General features: G+C 31.8%; 2 protein-coding genes across 2 annotated transcripts; both read left to right on the top strand.

The window, feature by feature from the left end:
• Nucleotides 1-1,083: 1,083 nt before the first annotated feature.
• LOC128171664 (uncharacterized) lies at nucleotides 1,084-3,153 on the top strand. Its single transcript, XM_052837443.1, has 3 exons — nucleotides 1,084-1,450; nucleotides 1,847-1,943; nucleotides 2,790-3,153. The coding sequence occupies exons 1-3, from the start codon at nucleotides 1,258-1,260 to the stop codon at nucleotides 3,151-3,153; spliced, it is 654 nt and encodes a 217-aa protein (XP_052693403.1). The 5' UTR covers nucleotides 1,084-1,257.
• Nucleotides 3,154-5,809: 2,656 nt separating this feature from the next.
• Nucleotides 5,810-11,446, top strand: LOC128171673 (uncharacterized). Its single transcript, XM_052837449.1, has 10 exons — nucleotides 5,810-5,908; nucleotides 6,336-6,412; nucleotides 6,541-6,690; nucleotides 6,859-6,980; nucleotides 8,046-8,205; nucleotides 8,349-8,459; nucleotides 8,619-8,807; nucleotides 9,699-9,998; nucleotides 10,109-10,205; nucleotides 10,459-11,446. Exons 2-10 carry the CDS (start codon nucleotides 6,355-6,357, stop codon nucleotides 10,889-10,891), a joined length of 1,620 nt encoding a protein of 539 aa, XP_052693409.1. The 5' UTR covers nucleotides 5,810-5,908; nucleotides 6,336-6,354; the 3' UTR covers nucleotides 10,892-11,446.
• The last annotated feature ends 7,918 nt before the right edge of the window (nucleotides 11,447-19,364 follow it).

Genomic DNA, 19,364 nt, shown 5'->3' with positions numbered 1-19,364 from the left:
CAAATCTTATTATTATGCTAACAAGAGGCATGAAATTTTCCGACTATGTTATATTAAAGTTCAGAGAATTAAAAACTATCTATAATAAGGTTTAAAACTACAAATAACATATGCCAGCACTGTTTGATAAAACCCTGCGAATGTATATTCAAAATGAGAAATCACCAGTTTATATTTCTAAGGATGTGATAATTGGAAAGGTTTTTCGTCTTACTGTTATGCACTGCATTACATTATGCCATTGTTAACAGCGGAGAATTGTAACAGAACTTTTAAACTTTTAACTGATGCACCTGATCCTACATCAAATGTAATGGAGGTTCGTGTTGGCTAAAGTCGTGTGTTTTTACCATCGCAGGCAAACCTGGTCATCGACTTTTCGTTTTTATCCTATTTTGACATTTTCCGATTTCGACTTTTACCTTGATTGTAACATGCCCAACTGTGACAAGGAACACACGGCGGGTGCGACCGGTCAGCAGAGGCTGCTCACTCCTCCTAGGCACCTGATCCTACCTCTATCTTTTTGGAGGTCCGTGTTGCTCTGCTTTGCATTTGTATTTTGTGTTATGGATTTTTGAGATGGTTGACTGTTTGTTATTGTAATTTTTCATGATATTGTTTCATTGTTTAGCATAAAATTGACGTTTTTACTACGACTGCTTATTAACTCATGGATGGATGCGACTAAACGTTTCTAATCGTTTCTAATCTTATCGTTAATTCTTTTTTGATTATTCAATAAATTGCAACTACGATTTGTATCTAAAAAAAAAGAATGGTCTACTTTTTTCTTATCATAGTAGCATTTTGAAAGTGTTATCAAATAAACAAAATGCACCAATAAATTGCATCAACAATTGAAATCTTTCGCTAGCATACTAGAATAAAAATTAAATTGAAATCAATACAAAAATTTTAAGTGGTTACGTGCATTAATCCTCTTGTTAATAAAAAATGAAATGAAATATATCATTTACTGCAGAAATTCGGAAAACATAACGTTTTTTATAAGGTAACAAAACTCTTCTAATAAATTTGAAGGTGTAATTGACGTTTTACAGCGTAATTTGAAGGTTAGCCTGGTTACTATTGCCACTGTATAAAATATATCGTTTTAGTTCTATAAAAATTGGTGCTTTGTTTCTTAAGGAAATTTTGTTAACGTGCTAAAACATTGCCCCTATGCCGTGGTTTTCTTTTATTAAAGGATATCAGATAAAAAGTTACGAGAGATGAACATTTCAAGACTGCCAAATGTGTACAGAAAGCCACTGTTTTTTCACAAACTGTCATTACTTATTAAACGTTTCCCTATTCTGTCAAAGTATATCAGATACTTCCCAAAGTCAATTAACTGCAAATATTACAATGTCAAAAGAATGTTTAACAACTGGAAACTACGATACAAACAAATTACCATCATCTGATGATATCCAGCAAATGTCAAGTTATTTTGTTTTGTCACATAAAGCTAAAATTCTGTTTTATAAATGATGGGAAATAAACGAAGAACAGAGAGAAACATTTTTTGAATGTCAAATGTGTGAAAGGAACGCCTGCCAATTGAGAAGCTGTTTTGATTTATTAGCTAGTTCCATATTCTGTAAAGATATATCTGCTAGATTTCAAGGCGAAACAACATCAACCTTAATGTCGAATCATTCAACATCAGATGTAATGTTTGCTTTAAGATCTACAACTGGAAATCACGATCAACACCAATGACAGGTTGCAAAAGTCAGGTAATTACATTCCGTTTTGAAACAGTAAAAACTGATTTCTTGACTTTCTTGACTTTTATTTTTTGTTTTTATTTGATAAAATGTAAATTAAATTGTTACAGGTACCAGTGATGATTTAGTTTTAAAAATATCATTACCACTCACCGTAGGTTTCATCACTTTACTCTTATGTGTAGTAGGAGTGGTGCTTTATAAAAGGTATTTATCTTACACTTTTTGGAGTTCCCTCTAACACAGAACATCAAAAGTATTACTGATTCGAGTCCTTTTTAAAAGCGTGGGTTCTGTAACTCACTAGGCAATGCAGACAAATTGAATACCGTAGGTTAGCGTGGTATAAGAATTTGACCGCACAGCATGGTGTGTTATAAAAGCAACGATACACAAAAAATGGATGTAATGTTAAATTTTATATTTGTTCCACTGTTTAATTTTATTAAATGTCTGTACATCATTATCAATTCAAAAGTTGTATGTTACGCTCTTTGTCAGGAATATGAACATTTGATGGAACAGTCATCAAGAATACTGTTTAAAGCGATTATGCACGGAAAAAAACAATATAGTGTCAGAATCATTTTTTTTTTATTGAAGAGATAACGTTTTAAAGATTATATTCCCTAAAACTGATACACAATCGCTATAAGTCATATAAGTTGGAGATTTTCATTAAATCATAATAATTATAATATTTTTGTCTACACTGAACTACGCATAATGAGGTTTACATGTGTTGATCTCTGTTACGTGTATTTGAATATAAACGTTAAAGATTTCCAAGGGAAAATATACACTGAATGCAAAACTAGTTTAGGCAGATTCAAAACTACAAGCAGAAAAAAAATCATAAGACCATTTGTTTTTAAAACTTGAAATAAAAAGTTGACACGTGAAACTTTTTTTCTGTAAGCATTTCTGTCGACCTCACGTTTAAAAAGTACCGGTTTATATTAACTTGGTCGGTTTATTTAAGTCATACTTATATGCTAGCTTTACATTTGAATATGATTTACTTGTCATGTGTTTAAATTTAATTTTAAACAGAAGGCGCAAAATGACGAAGACTGAGAGGACTACAAAAACAGAAGTTAAATTTGTATCTGGAAAACAAGTCTATTCTGAGTTAGACTTTGCCCAGAGTAATTCATCTTTTGCATTAGATCACTGTTATCAGAAGATATCAAAGGGAAGTTATCCATTAATCGACAGTCCTTACAACAACCAAGAAGGTGTTAATGACTATTTAAGGGATAAAGAAGCAGGTAAAACGGAGGGAAATACTATCTATCAAAATCCTTCAATAGATATAACCGCAGATACGTCCGGGTATGATACCATTGCATACAACAAACACCAGGAAAAAGAGGTTGCGTACGATCATTTGCGTCAAGATGCAAAGGAAACTTAATGATTATTGAATCTGTCTACAAACATTCGATTTACAATTTTTAAAAGACAGTTGTTTGAAACTACAGACTATCAATCAATATTTTGCTAAATGTATAAGTTCATGTGATCTTTATAAGTTGCTTGCTTTCATTGCAGTTACAAGATAAACTATTGCATTATCTTTTTTTCAGATTTTACTGAAATATATCAAACGATTAAAAATAGAAAGAAATCCTAATTAATAACATTAAGCTTAATATATGGTGGAAATAAATCAAGGATTTTTTTTAATTTCAAATGTTTATTCTTGTGCTAGTTGATGAGGTCACGTTTTGCAGATCGACACTCCTAACAGCCAAACTATGTCGATTACAGACCAACACTTATTCCAGTTAATCAACAAATACAACAGCATAAACTCAGAAAAGGAATACCAAATTAAAAATCCAGTGCCCTAAAATTCCTCGGAAGATGGATCAGCCCCTTTTCAGGGCACTTATAAGAACCCTGTATTGCGTTTTAAACCACATGATTTATCAGTTGTATCAACAAGCACGACAATAAATGTGGCAGGATAGACTCAAAACCTTGACAACGGTGACATTTAAGGATAAAGTCATATGTCCAACAATTTAAATTCAGAACCTATATCAAGTGCTTAAGTCTTTAGTTCTAGAGTTTGTGAGTGTTCACAGTTTGGATGTATGTGACGTAATGTACATATGAACTTTTTTCAAAAGTCAAAAAGTAGCATTTACGAAATGGCATTAAAAAATCTGAATATGAATACTATAAAATGACACTGAAATTTATTTCAATATAACGCACAAAATAAAAATGAGCATAATCTGTATTTAAAGAGAAAAAAACACACAAAAATTACAGTGTTGGACAAACAGATTACAAACAAGTATGACAAGATGTAACAAATGTTTTGCATATATTCCCTTTACATGTATACATATGTTGCTTATAATGGAAAGCTCTTACCAAATGAAAACAAATATTTTTTTTCAGTGATTTACTTGTAAAAATATATCATTTATGACTTGTTAGTCGCTTGTTTTTTGTCTCCGATTGCTAATACAAATGTCAATTTTAATAGTTTTGAAGTATTTAAAGTACATGACATATTATTTAAAAATTGTCTCATTGTTTTAATTTCATTGTAAGCCTGCTTACTTACTTTCTAGCTAATTGTGTCTTCATTTGTTTAACAAAGTGTTGATATTGTAACAAACATAAGCCGACAGACGTTGATAAGATATATAGATAATATCTATTATGTGTTATTTTAATTTTTGCTTTAACCATCGAGTTAAAATGGTATTAAAATTTATATTCGTAAGGCTTGTCGAACTAATATAACCATTATACTATAGAACCTAGTAAGTTGTTAGTGCTTGCGTTCAAACCCACTGAATACCATACAATAAGATATGTTTTTTACCAACCATTACATCCAGCCTGATAAGGAGAATATAAAATCACAGAAAATTATGTGTTCTGTTTATTTCATACTACTCGGTTTATATTATGAAGTCCGTAAAATGACACGAATTTATTCTTATAGCCACTAAAGTTTTGTTGTGCGGTTTATATTATGAGGGTTTTGAGACGGCATGTAAAATGACACAAATTTACTTTTTTAGCCACCAACTTTGTGTTATGCGGTTATTATTACCTTCCACAATACAATTAATAGCGTTAATTTCGGATATAAATAGATATAATATTTATGTTGAAATTGTAAATGCTTGTTAATTTGAATTGCCTTAAACAAGGAACAGTTGTTTGTGATTTATAAAATAAATATACTCATTAATTGAAGTGAAAAATGTTGATTAAGAATGCTTACTGGTAGTGAAATAAAAGTCGTGGGGCATTTTTACGGTAAGTTTTGGTGTAGGCCTATATTTACCAACCAAAGCGTAAATTTTTTTTCGCGGCGTCAAGATTTACTTCTTGATAGTTCACGTAATTTGAACATCAGACATATTTGTTTTCTTTCTTTTTTTGAATTTAGTTTTGGACAAAATCAACTTCAATTCAAGTTTTGAAGTAGAAATAGTAATGCAAACATACATTTTTTTCTCAAAAGCTAGGTTACTGAATCGTTGAATTGAGAACCTGTGTCAAAATGAGTTCTGACTTGAAGTTCATTTATTTAAGTATCTACCTTTAAATAAAGGAAAGGTTTATTACACGGGTAATATACTCCACATGTATAAGATAAATAGCAGATAATTTTTGCTACCTATCTCCTTGCACAAAGAAAAAGAAAAGAAAAAAATACTTCTCTTTTTTTTAAATTAGAGACTAAACAAATATACATATAATACCAACAACAGATAATGTTTATTATTCTGGCACTTTAGTAAATGATACCAGTATAAAAACGCAGGTTCACTGAACTTTGACCCAATTCAAAAATGTATGTATGTGAAGCTAAGGAGGTGCACGCTTTTAGATTGTATCTGTTTCATTGGTCGATAAAAAAAAGGAATAGTTTTTGGGCAACTTGTAGTAAATTACTTTTAATCTTAATCGCTTTCCTTTTAAAGTTATAAATATATACATAAAAAAATTACGACATAACTTTTTTCCTGCGAACTTTAAATAACCCCAAAAGGGGAATCCCCGGACTGTTATTCACGAACACGGAAGTAATATGTTGAACAGTCTTACCAGTCTGTTTTTGTCGATTGTAATGTTTAAATTGTAGCAGATTATCCTTTCTGGAGGGTATTTATTCATTAATTTTCTGTTGCACGGTAAGTTTTGATTTCTCAAACTTATCTGTAAATTATGTTTACTACATTATTCCCATATGTATTTTAATGATTATATAAATACAGTGACTAATGAGAATAAGTGTTTACACGTACAACACAATTTACACCAACATGAATATTGTTTATGTGTCTGACACTTAAAATATTACAATAAATAAAGGCATGTGTAAATTGATTAATACATTGATCAATACACAATCATATAACGTGAAAGGAAACTCGATTATTCAATGTATTGTGATATGATATCTTAAGACATACAGAATCATTTCAAATAAACGTACAATAAAGATACCTATACCTGTCAGTTTGGTTTTTGTTTTGCTCTTGTTTTATACCTGCGCACTATAGTTTTGGGACATATGTACGTACATATATTACGATTACATATTTGTTTCCTTTTTAGGTTACACCATTTAAAAAAAATGGATCATTCATACCAGTTATATCTGTTTATATTATCGACAACAACACTTTTCACAGGTATGGTATATCAAGATAGAATTTAAAAACTTTATGCATTAGATTTGCATTTCATAATGACCTGAACATTTGCAGTCCATCCTGATATTCGACTTTAATGAATTTTGTTTCTTTTCTTTTGTGATCAGAAATCAAGCCAGCGGGCGATGTTTCACATAGCTGGTTTGATGCTCAAAAGCAATGCTTACATCATGGATTAACTATAGAAAAAGACAAAAGTGACCAGCCATATTGGACAGGAGTATACCGTAGACTGACTCCTTGGATAAACATATTAGGTCATTATCTGCTTTTTTTCTCTTTTTTTATCATCTGTAAACATTTCATTTTATATCATATTTAACTTCCAGTTGTTGGATTTTTTTGTGTTTTTTTTTAGTTTGCATTACAAGAGTAATTTCTTTTCATTCTTGAATAAATATGAATGTCGTTCGTTTTGTTTGAAGGGTGCTATCCCGATTCAACCGACATTCTGCAGTATGTGATTAATAAGACTATGATCATAAGCTCTGTTGGAATTTGTCAAGAAATGTGTTATCGTGAAAATCGTTACAAGTTCGCTGTAAAGGTTGGTAAAAGATAAAGTATGATTTTTCTTTATTATATTGACCTAGAAATTTGACCTTTATGTAGTTTTGATTGGCCAAGGTCAACCTGCATCTTTTTGTAAGCATAGATTGAAAGATCCGCAATGTAATTGAAGATTATTGGTAAAACATTATATCTATGATTTCAAAGCAGTATTGATTAGAATCAATTGACATAGTAGGAACAATAACTCTATAACTTATTCAATATTGGGGGGAAGGGGTGGGGGGGGGGGGGTAAAAGCTTATATTTTGATATGTATTAAGAAATTCAGCTATAGTTTATGAAAAATGTTTTTTTTTATTCTATACCACGCTTATCGAAATTGATATGAAAATTCAAAAAATCAAAAATTCCAATTGCCTCGATGTTTGACCCTCATGTCATTTTGATCGGCCTAGATATGGTTTTTTTTCCCAAGTGACCTAATGTCTTCATTGCAAATGGTTAACAGTTGTTAGAGTTTTTAGTGAAATTCAGAAACGTTCAGGGCCATTAATTTCTGGAAAAAGCATCATATCTCTCGCTATGAATAGAATAAAAGAACCTTAAAATGAACTAAAGACATTGATATAGTTTTCCAGTCTTTATCTTTTATGGTTTTAGAGGAGTAGAAATACACATTGACAAAGTTTTATTCAAAAAGGAAAATTACTGTGTCAGTTCTTGAGCTTATTGTGAAGGGGGTTGTCTGTTGCCATAACTTTTATTGGTCATTTACATAAAGAATTAATGTTGCAATATATCTAATAATAAAAAACAAGCCATCACGAGAAAAATATAGGTAAATAAATGATAAGAAAATGAAAAATATTACAGGTATTTCACCTGTAAGGTAGACAGACGTAGATATAACTAAAAGCTCAACAGGACCTGTAAAACGCATTCTCCGCCATATTTCTCTGGCATTAGCCTTTCCCTACAACCCTATTATAAACCAGATACGTTTGGACATTTCAAAGTATTTTGCTTTTAGTCAGTTTTATTGGGTTAATTAACTTTAATAAAATAGTAATACAGAAAACAAATTCCCCTTTTTACGTAGATGAATAACTGCTTATGCATTGAAAGTGATGTCCATGTAAACTCATCCAATCGACTTTCACCTGATGATTGCAACTTTACGTGTGGGGATAACACAGACGTTATTTATTCGGGAGACTGTGGTGGGACTAGTGCCTACAATTTATATGAAATTCAAGAAGGTACTTCATCAATCAATGAACAAAATCTAAAGATGCATTGTCACAACAAACTGTGTTAATACATGTAAAAAAATTATTTAAAAAAGTCGTTGAAAATTTTTGCATGCATTTTTTTTATTTACACTATTTTATTCCTTTCTCAGTGAACTTTAGCACGGAAGATACATGCCTAAGTTTACAATGCTCAAAAGAAGACAAAAAATTTATTCCAAAAAGATGTTCCGAAGCTCTCGGTAAAGTTTGTGAAAAGATAAGTAAGTTTCTAAGGCAATATCATTAATTTGTTTAAAAGGTACATGCCTCATTGTATCATGTAATGATAAGTTGAAATATTGCTAGGGACACTGTGGGCTAATGCTACTGGTATTTAAAAATGCAAAAATATGTTAAAATGTAACGGTTTGTTTCCCTAGATATTACAGATACTGGCTTTGCCACTAGTTGGAATCTATCAATGGAACAATGTAGAATACAACATTCTGGTTATTTATTGGGAGAAGTTATCCTGAATAATCCTCGCATTCTCTGTTTACAAATACCACCTAATAGTTTGGTTGTTTGGGTAGGCGTAAGACGACAAAAATACAAAAACGTCGATCAAGGTATTTACGAATATCTTATCTATATATTGACTCTTTTCTATATTAGAAAATATAACACTTTCGTGCAATTTTTTTTCTAATTATAATTAAATTGCCCCTTTTCTAAAAAAAGAAAAAGAATTAAAAACTGAGGCTATTTCAGTTTGAACAATGAGTAGGTTTCTGGTCATTTCGCAGCACCTTTAAACTAATATTTTCTTCATAAATATTAAATTTATTTACTGCGATAAAAAACCTTTACGCTTCTTGGTTAATATTGTCCATTTCAAAATGAAAAATATCCCTTTTTCGCATGTCAACATTTTGCACTGAATATATTCAAATTAGTATTTGACTCTTGTTGTCCTCTCCAATTATGTGATATTCAACAATAATTGTCTATAGACATTTTAAACGTTCATTTAAGGTTCATTTTAATACTACACTAAAATATCCAGATAATAAGCGTTGGGATAAACTTATAATTATTTATACCACACTTACATATCCAGATAATAAGCGTTGGGATAAACTTATGATTATTTACATCTACTGAGTGTGTGTTAAAATCAAAATCAACAATTGCAATATGAATACTTTGATAATTTTAAAGAAAAACGTAAATGTAAAAAAAAAAAAAAAATATAAATAGGTTTTCCAGAGCTTGGTTTTCTTAAGTCCGCTTTTTCAAGAAAATTGATGTTGAAACAGAATATGATAAACTGGATTAAGGATTGTAAAGATAAATTATTACCTTAGTGAATATCTGTACTGCATAAAATATAACATTGTAGTTCTAAAAATTGGTTCCTTGTATCTGAAGAATAATTAAGCATTTCTCTTCTTATCATGTGCTCAACAAAACAACTAAACAAAAGCCCTTTTTAATACACTTTTTTTCTGTTATTTAAGGATATCAAATAATAGATGAAGATAGAGGAACATTTAAAGACTGCCAAATGTGTAGAAAAAACGACTGTTGTTTCGAAAGCTGTCATTATTTATTAAACAGTTCCATATTCTGTCAAAATATATCAGATACTTCTCAACGCCACATAACTGCAAACAATACAATGTCAAAAGAATGTTTAACTGGTTCAACCCTTACGTCGATTATTTCAACATCAGATGAACTTTTTTCTTCAACGTCTACAACTAGAAACTACGACACAAATCAATTACCATCATCTAATGATACCCAGCAAACGTCAAGTAATTAGTAATTTCATTTTGTTACATAAATTGAAAAATGAAAAATGTGTTGCTTTATTATGAAAAGAGTGAATTTCTAAGTTCTTTGAATATGATTTGTATTGTTCCAGGTGCCAATGACGAATTAGCTTTGAAAATATCATTACCAGTCATAACAGTTTTCATCGTTTCACTGTTATGTGCAATGGCAGTAGTGTTTTATTTAAGGTAATAGAAATAACTCCCTGATGTATTATTAAACACAAAATATAAAAAGCTTAAGGTCATTTTAGACATAATATGATGTGATATGAAGACAGGAGATAAACTTGTTGAATGCAATAAAATTATATATCATTGTAGGGTTTTGAATACAGGTTATAGGTTGTTTATTATCTTACTTTGTTTAGTATCAAATGTTAGTGCATACTTTCTTTTTAAAAAATATAATTATTTGCAATTGAATTTGTTTTATAAACAGAAGAAGAAAAATGACAAAAGCTGATGGGACTACAAAGGCGCAAATCGAAACAGGCCCCAGAAAACACATTGGTTCAAATGTAGATTGTGTCCAGAATAACTCCTATTTTGTATTAGAACAATGTCCTCAGTATATATCTAAAGGAAGTGTTTCATCGAATGAGAGTCCCTACAACAATTCAGAAGAGGGTGTTTATGACCATCTAAGGGACAAGATATCACGGAAGCCGGAAGTGGAAGATACCTATCAACATGCATCAGCGGGTGTGTCCAGCAATATGTCTGAATATGATACAATGGCGAATGCATTCAACAAAAAACAGGAAGAATGTGATTCTGATGACTATTCACATCAGGATTCAAACGGAAATTATGCGTGTGATTTACCTGCTAACAATCATTTGACTCACAACCCGTACGATGTTGCTGTTTAAAGTGTTTGATTATCAACCAGCCTTGATATAACAAAAATCAAACGATCTCATCTGCGTATTTATATTTTTTTGTGTCATTTCATCAGCCACTACAATTATGCATTAGAAACAATATCAATTTACATTTATCCTCAATTTATATCATATTTAAGGTTTGACACAATTGATGTGTTTGAATCCTACATTGCAACAACAAATGATTAAATTTTTAGTAACCATTTGAATAAAAAGACATTCGTGATATATACAGCAATTAACTCATCCACTAAAAACAAATTGTTCTGCACTTATGATGTTTGTGACAGTTTGTTTCTTACTTTGTGATCTCTCATTGTGTCTGTGATTTGTTTTGCTAACTGTAGCATCATGAAATTGGTAAATAGTCAAACTAATCATTGCAACACGAAATCAAACTGATGTAATTTTATCTAATAACATTTGTATTCATAACATTGTTGTTACTTAATTTACATAAACTAACATCTCTGATTTTTCCAACAATTACCAAAACCTGATGACCGCAAAACAGTATACAATGAATTAACGTGTTCTTTTTGCATGTTTTAAATATTTAAATATTTGAAAAGATTGTCTTCTTCTTTGTTGTAAACATTCATTTGTTATCAACATGACGAGAGAAAGAGAGAGAAAGAAAATGCAAATTGTTTTTTTTTTAAATCCCATAAATAAAATGACGTAAACAGTTAAAAGCATTATGAAACTAGATGCTGTCATTAGACAGTAATACCCGAACCAAGTGTTTGCCCCTAAATAAAACTGTTTTGTACCAGTTTAATTAATCAAAGTACTGAAGTACTGAAAGCCGGGCTCTTTTGGTGTGTCTTTATGCATAATGTGTAGTAAAGACTGAAAATCTCTCTTTCTCTCTCTCTCTCTCTCTCTCTCTCTCTCTCTCTCTCTCTCTCTCATGCTTATAATGTCGGCAAAGCATCAGAGAGCGATCAATTTTTGTAAGCGGCTAAAAACAAAAATATGTCTGTCTGGTAGAAAATGTTTAACAGTTTCTGCCTTGAATTTTGCAACAAGCATTATATATTCAATCCCCATTTCTTCAACGCACAGCAAAGTAGTTCATGGAAATTCATGCGCATTGTATGTGTCCAAAATGCATAGTCTTGTTTCTAAAACACGTTATTATTAAGAAAAATAAAAAAGATAGACAATTCTCTCGAAATTATAAAAAAGAAACAAAATGCAAACACTTTTGACAAAACGTGGCTCTTTGTGTAACTATTTGGTAAAGCGGAAGCTTTGACTTTGACGCTGTTTTGTTTTTTGTTTACTTTTGAAGTTGTACTATTTATAGTAACATTGGCGAGTTGCCTGCCTACAGCCAGGACTCTGCCTTCAGCAGAGCCCGGCTAAAAATGAAAGCCACATACAAGCTCCGGTAATACATTTAAAAATTATAATTTTCATAACATAATTCCCATATGATAATACACATGAACAATTATCTATGTGCAATTAGTGGTTGAACTGTTTGCATTGAATTTTCAGTTAATCAATAATCTTAACATTTTATGTCATAGAAAGTATAATGCTCTATATAATATAGCAAACAAAATTAACAATTAAATTATGCCGCCTTCCCGTGGAGGTTGCCGGCCTTAAATTTGCTTCTGTGTGCCTACATGTACATCATCGTGTGTACAGATTTTAAGAAGGGATAGGGGAGGGGTCTAGACCCCCCTCCCTCCCCATGAAAATTCATTTATATCAATAGTAAAATTACCAAACATACACCTTGGACACCAATGCTCTTACAGACATATACATGTAAACGCTCTAACCCATTGCGCTTCAATGTTAGGTAACATTATTTTGGAGGTAAATATGATATTAATACTTTATTGTTTATTTCAATAGGAAGTATGCATCGCAATATGCAGGTATACGTGTCCTTCACCACCATAAATCTGTTATTTTCCTAATAAAATAGTGCAAGGGGTTTTGAAGAATAGATCATAAAAATACGTGCATGTTACAAATAACTGATCTTTGTTTGAAGTTACGTATACAACACAGGTCTGCAGGTCTCATTAGCGGGTACTAGTTTGGCCCAGCTCTTCGATTTGATGGATTTCATGTGGTGTATATACATGCTAGTTGTGTCATTGCGCATCTAATTGTATATAGGTTATGTTAACTTCTGAGATCTGAGATCCTCATCCCTAAACCGTTTAATTTATTTTTGCTCTTTGTGTCATTGCGCGTAAAATTGTATTGTAAGATTATGCCCCCTTGGAGACACCTTACATTCTAGAACTAGATATAATAAAGTATTTTATCTTATTCATATGTAGTGTTTGATCCATGTGGGTAATTCCTAGCCTAATGATGACACTGATTTGTTTAGGAGACTTTACATTTGCCCCAAATAGGCGAATACACATGCATATAACATTTTGTTTATAAATCTTTAAAATTGAATTACGCAATTTCCAAAATGTTAATGTGCATTAGGAGAGAAAAAGCAATCAAGAGATGTTTTAAAATTTGCTACTGTACACATGTAAGAATGTAAGAGGACTGAATCTTTAGGACCAGGTTTGATTGGGGGGGGGGGGTGGATGTGGAGTATAAACATTTATAATTTCAATCAATTATTTTTATCCATTTTAACTTGTCAATTCAATGAATATTAGTTATTGATCCCAAGGTATAAATATGACTTCTAATCACATCTCAATAGATCATTTGTCAATCATGCAAGGTGTAATGTAAAATTCTTTCAAAATAACATTTTTTACCAGTTTATAAAACTTTTTAGACCCAAATTATATTTTGATTTTCATAGATCATTCGACAATTAAGGGGGGGGGGCAGTTTATATGGGGTTCCAAGTCATATATTTGACAATTTTTTAATGTAATCTGAAATAAGACTAAGCCATACTACAGTCATGAACATGAATAGTAAAGAACAAAACACAAACTAATACATGTATATACATAGGAAGTATTACAAAACATAGATGATTGATCTATATCTGGGTTCTTCAATTGAATCATAGATCATGTACATATATTATTGTTTCTTTGTTCAAGGCATTTCAGATGGTATGTAGGTAATGATCCCAAGTGATATTCATGAAATTGTCAAATATCATAAAAACCATTGAGATTCCAACCTTAATCCAATTCCTCCTTAGGTCATGGCACATCAGATCATTATGGCATGACCCTAAGGGGTCATCCTGACCCCCTTAGAGTAAGAAATTGTCAATTATCTTTAAATTATTGATGTTTGATGATCCTATCTCTATTTGGTCTTTATTATTAAGTCTCCCGAATGAAATTTGGATACTTATTGTTTTTGTGCAGTTCTTATTACATGTATTATTATTCTTCGTCTTATTATTTTTTTCTTCTTTCCCGCTCTTAATTTGTTTCTCAGAGATGGCTGAACAGAATTGTACAAAACTCTAGGATACGATAGGCCTACATATCTAGTTTTGCACCCTGGTTTCATTTTTCTCATTTTGGGTTGGACAAAATCTTTTCGGGGGAGGGGGTCAAAAGGGTGTGGGGTCTAACATTAAACCATGTAGGAAGAGTCGTAGACTCTATTGTAAATGGTAACTTGAAAACGGACAAAGATAAAAATATATGGGTTTTCATATTCATATATTGACTGTTACTTGCAATATAAAGAGTTTATTAGATCTGACCCCTGGGGTCATCCCCACACCCTAGGAATTGGAAATTATCATATATCTCAGAAACTGTTATAATCATGACCCCAAAACCATATATACTCTTGTTTCTGATATCAAGGGGCATCAAATGTTATGTAGGTCATGGGCCCTGTGGGTGGTCCTGACCCCCTTCAAACGGCAAGTCCCTTAAGATCTTCAAAACAGTTGAGATCCCGCCCTTAAACCATATATACTCTTGTTCCTTGTGTCAAGGGGCATCAAACTGTATGTAGGTCATGGGGTCCGGGGGTGGTCGATATCCCCCTCGAACAGGAAGTGCACGAATAGCTCGAAAACGGTTGACATCTCCACCCCATAACCATATATATTCTTGATCCTTAAAGGGCACCATACGGTATCTAGGTAATGGGCCTCAGGGTTAAATTTGATTTTTCAATTCTGGAACCTGAACACTTCAATATGACATCCCCAATTATATTCTAGAAGATCATTTGGCTACTGCCAAAAATAATGACGTTTTTGAAACCAGTTTTTTGTATTTTAAAAAAGTCATTTTTTAGCCATTTAATGATCCCCAGGACAAAATTGAAAATTCCGATACCTTATTGCGCATCTATAGGATACTCTAAAACATATTCCAAGAGATGATTTTTCTACTGTTGAAAATGTAGGAGGAGTTCGAGGAAGAAGGTTTTTTGTAGAAAAAAAAACGTCATTTTTTACCAATTATTTCACTCCTAGGACTACCAGAGAATTTATGAAACCTTTTTACAAAACAACATGACACTCCAAATCAAACTCCAAGAGTTCAGTTTGCTGGTTTATAAGATGTAAGAGCAGTTTGAGAAAGTAAAACGTGACAGACGGACGGAACAGGATAACAACAATATACCCGAACTTTCTTTAGAAAGTGCGGGTATAAAAATGATATTGGGTTTCTATGCGTTTTACTGAATTTAAGAATTGCATGATGTATTGTTGCATGTCATTATGTGGATGTTTGGAATTATCTAGCTAAAAAGTATGCAATTAAATAACAAAACCTACTTAGTTTAGTTCTGGTATGTATTTTTTCTGCATTGTCGATACCTTGGTAATAATTTCAAGTTTGTAAAATATCCGTAGAGTATTAATTTTAGGGTTTGTACACTTTCCTTTTGATTCCATTAATACTAATACATAATTTTGCCATCACTGCATGGGATAATACTTCCCCGTTTATTTGTAATCTTCCGCGCATTAACTATGTATCAGTGTATATCTAAAAATGTTGTGTTTCTTAAATTTAGTTGGATCAAATAAGATAATGCAACGTAAACAAAGCAGTATATTTATGTTCTCCAGTGTAATTTATTTACAAGTTCATTGACGCTAAGTTTTTTGGCACACAAGCTTGGTAATACTGCCTTTCCTACATAACCTCCTTTATCCAAAAAGTCACACAAACGCAAATATAAGGATGAAATTGTCATCTATTAAAATGACGACAGGAAATTATGAAAAATAATCAAATCAGTTAATGGGAAATCACTCTTACACAATACATCATTTTACAACCATAATACATTGATCTCCCCAGTGTAATAAATTAAATTAATATTCAAACAAAACAACCCAGTATCAAAATGCTAACAATGTGCAAAAACGGTGGCAGAGAAAAGCTGCCACATTCCCTAAATTTCTTACGGAAACTTAAAGTTAATTCATCGCTATATAGAAACAGACAGACTGCAATTAACACGCCCCGTTTATCGATTAGTCGCTTTCTACAGCAGCTGAAACTGACAAGAAACTGACAGAACAGAAATTGACACGTCCTGTGTATCGATTGGACGAAATCTACAGCGACCTTAGACAAATCACAGACTGCAAGAAATACTCATGATGATGTCAGACTCAAAGTTTTACAAAAGACGATTTGGATGTTTCTTTTTACTAACGTATTATGTACATTAACAGTAATTTAGTTAATTTTACTTACTTTTCATAATTAATTGGTTAAAAGAGAAATGTTAATTTAAACAATAAAATGCTTTGCGTTAGCGGGTTATGTAATTTTCTTCTGCTATGTTCGCTACCTTCATAACCCGAAATATTCACCAAAGAAAGCATTTTATTGTTTAAATACACACGCTGCTACACAGCAGTTGCACACGTCGCTACACAGCAGTATACACACGGGCTAGTAAGGTGAAGCAGGTGATCCCGGCAAGGTGTGAACACCGGGAACTTGTGTACATTATTCTTAACATGAAAAGTTTGTATCTTTAGAAGGAAAAGGGGGGAAAACATAAAATTATTGAATTTTACCAGTTTTATTGCTATCTGTGTTATCGCCTAAAAAAATATGAAGTTTTATATGTTGATTTATGAATGTGAACTATTATATTGATATAGAAAATAAGACAAAGAGCAATAAATAAATGCTTTATAGCAATGTCGATATTCATATGCATTCATTTTAAGAGAACATACTGATAAAATATTGTCATTGAATGAACTCCGGGGGTGCGGGAGTTCAGAAGGTGACGTCTTGGAATTATGAATATACAGTAGCTGTAGACGGCACATGTAGACTGACATTGACAGTTTGATATAAATCAGAAACAAAGAGCAGTAATTACTTTATAACAATTGCAATTAGTATGAGTATTTGTTATCGTAATTAGAGGACTGCTGTATAATCTATATTTTAGCAGTTCGTTATGATCTTCTTTTTGGGTTACTCTCCAATAAACATGTGATATGAGTTTTGAGACAGATACATGTAATTGAACACTTAAACTACATGAACCCCTTTCATATGCGTAATAAAATACCCCCCTTCGCCACCACCAGCACCACCAGCACCACCAACACCAAAAAGGACAGAAAAGATGTTTTATTTTGTACCAAAGCGTCGAAAAAAATATATATTTGTATTTGCTTTGAATACATGTAATATTATGCATGAACTGATAGCATGCGCGTTGCGTTTTCTCACCATAATGATTTGATGCGAGTCATTTCACCATAAAGAAACACTCACATCAAATCATGGTAATGAGATAATGCAACGCTCATGCAGTTAGTTCGTGCATGATAGTATTTGGTATCGTAGTTACATGTAGATTACAGTGTAGTTGAGAGAGTGGGTTATCATTCAATAAAATTGCTTCGAGATCGTGTAATATCAATTTCAAGACGAAGACAGATGGGTGAAACATTCTTTATCCTCGATGGGAAACCGTTATAACAATGGGATTATGATCATAATTTGGGGTAGGACTACGATTACAAATGCAGATATATGGATTTTTGTCATGGAGCCAATATTCGTAGATTGTTATTTTTTCTAAAGTAATTAGTTTTTAAAGTAAGTAGTAAATGGTAACATTTCGTGGATTAACTATATTATAAATAATAAATATATTAATACTATCATTCATAATTTTTTTTTTGGATTTAAATTCATGGATGACGAGTATCAGCATTAAGGAAATCAATGAAAATTAAGCATACACGAATTCCAATGATTCCACACATGTCAGTCTCCATGTGTATTCTACAGCTAGATTGAGTGAGGTTACCCACCATCAGAACTCCCGCCCCTGCAAAATTCATTCGATAACAATAGTTTTGTCTTTATACCTATAATGTGTAAAATTGCATTGTTCAATGTTAGCATTTCTTTCTCGATATTACTAAAACTCACTCTTAAATTATAATTTTTAACTTCGTACTTTGTTAAATTGATATAGCAGTTAGCAAGAAAACTGATCAATTGCAATAAGGTGATTTAAGTTATGCTAACGCACCTCAATACAATGCAAAATATTTGCATGATTAAAACGACATAATAGTTTATATGTTGACAAGACGATAAAACGTATGACAATGTTAAAGTTATAACACAACATGTGTAGGCCCCGATCCGCGTCCGTACATATTACACCAACATATGGAACGCCATAGCTGCCTTACGCTATTTCATAAAAAGGTGGTGCTTTTCTTTTTTAATTATGCTGTGGCTATTTCATTTGAAGATGGTGCTTTATTATATTATGCTGTGGTTATGAAGATGATGCTTCATTTTATGAAGTTGGTTCTTTTTAATATGAAGATTGTACTTTTTATGTGATGATGCTTTTTAATATAAAGGTGGTCACTCGGAACTTTATTTTGAAGACTGAGTTTAACATTTATTATCTCGAAATTTTGAAAATAGAACAAAAATGTGTTACAATTCAAAAATTCATTTAATACACTATTGCTAGTTCCTCTGTTTTAGCATCATAAGTATTTAATACAAGATTAACTGTACGATTTGATCTCAACTGACTTGACAAAAACGATTAATAGAATAATACAATATTTTGTCAGAATTTCTTGACATTTTACTTTTGCCTTTACCGCCCATGAAAGTTTTAATAGTAGACTTTTCCCTGTGACGTTGTCTTACTTTCTCTTCAAGTCAAATCCTATCACCAATCAGCTCGCGACATAGGTTAGAGGAACGATAATCAACGACGAGGACTGGCTGAGCGGTGACAATAACAAAATTAAGAGCGGATCAAGGATCTGATTTTGATCAGATTGCTAGGGCATTTATGCCTCATCGCATAACCTGTTCTTCGCTTAATCACAAGTAATTAATGATTTCAATTTCCTGCTTTTCAAAGTTCATGATAACGTTACAAGTCTTTAATTCTTGTAATATTCCGTCATTATATAGTTGTTACTTAATAGATGTAAGTTTGGTTGAGGTAAAGTCGTACACAGACCACCTCGTTAACTTATATACTTAATTAT

This window comes from Crassostrea angulata, chromosome 2, assembly GCF_025612915.1.
Source record: "Crassostrea angulata isolate pt1a10 chromosome 2, ASM2561291v2, whole genome shotgun sequence".
Taxonomy (NCBI): domain Eukaryota; kingdom Metazoa; phylum Mollusca; class Bivalvia; order Ostreida; family Ostreidae; genus Magallana; species Magallana angulata.
Note: the sequence above shows the minus strand (reverse complement) of the source record. Positions and strands in the feature narration are given on the sequence as shown.

Bases quoted from the DNA above. Each gene is read 5' to 3' on its own strand.
- LOC128171664 (XM_052837443.1), top strand. From the start codon at position 1,258: ATGTGTACAGAAAGCCACTGTTTTTTCACAAACTGTCATTACTTATTA. The intron at 1,451-1,846 runs GTTATTTTGTTT...AAATTGTTACAG, and splicing joins TGATATCCAGCAAATGTCAA to GTACCAGTGATGATTTAGTT. The intron at 1,944-2,789 runs GTATTTATCTTA...AATTTTAAACAG, and splicing joins GGAGTGGTGCTTTATAAAAG to AAGGCGCAAAATGACGAAGA.
- LOC128171673 (XM_052837449.1), top strand. From the start codon at position 6,355: ATGGATCATTCATACCAGTTATATCTGTTTATATTATCGACAACAACA. The intron at 6,413-6,540 runs GTATGGTATATC...TTTTGTGATCAG, and splicing joins GACAACAACACTTTTCACAG to AAATCAAGCCAGCGGGCGAT. The intron at 8,206-8,348 runs GTACTTCATCAA...TTCCTTTCTCAG, and splicing joins TTTATATGAAATTCAAGAAG to TGAACTTTAGCACGGAAGAT.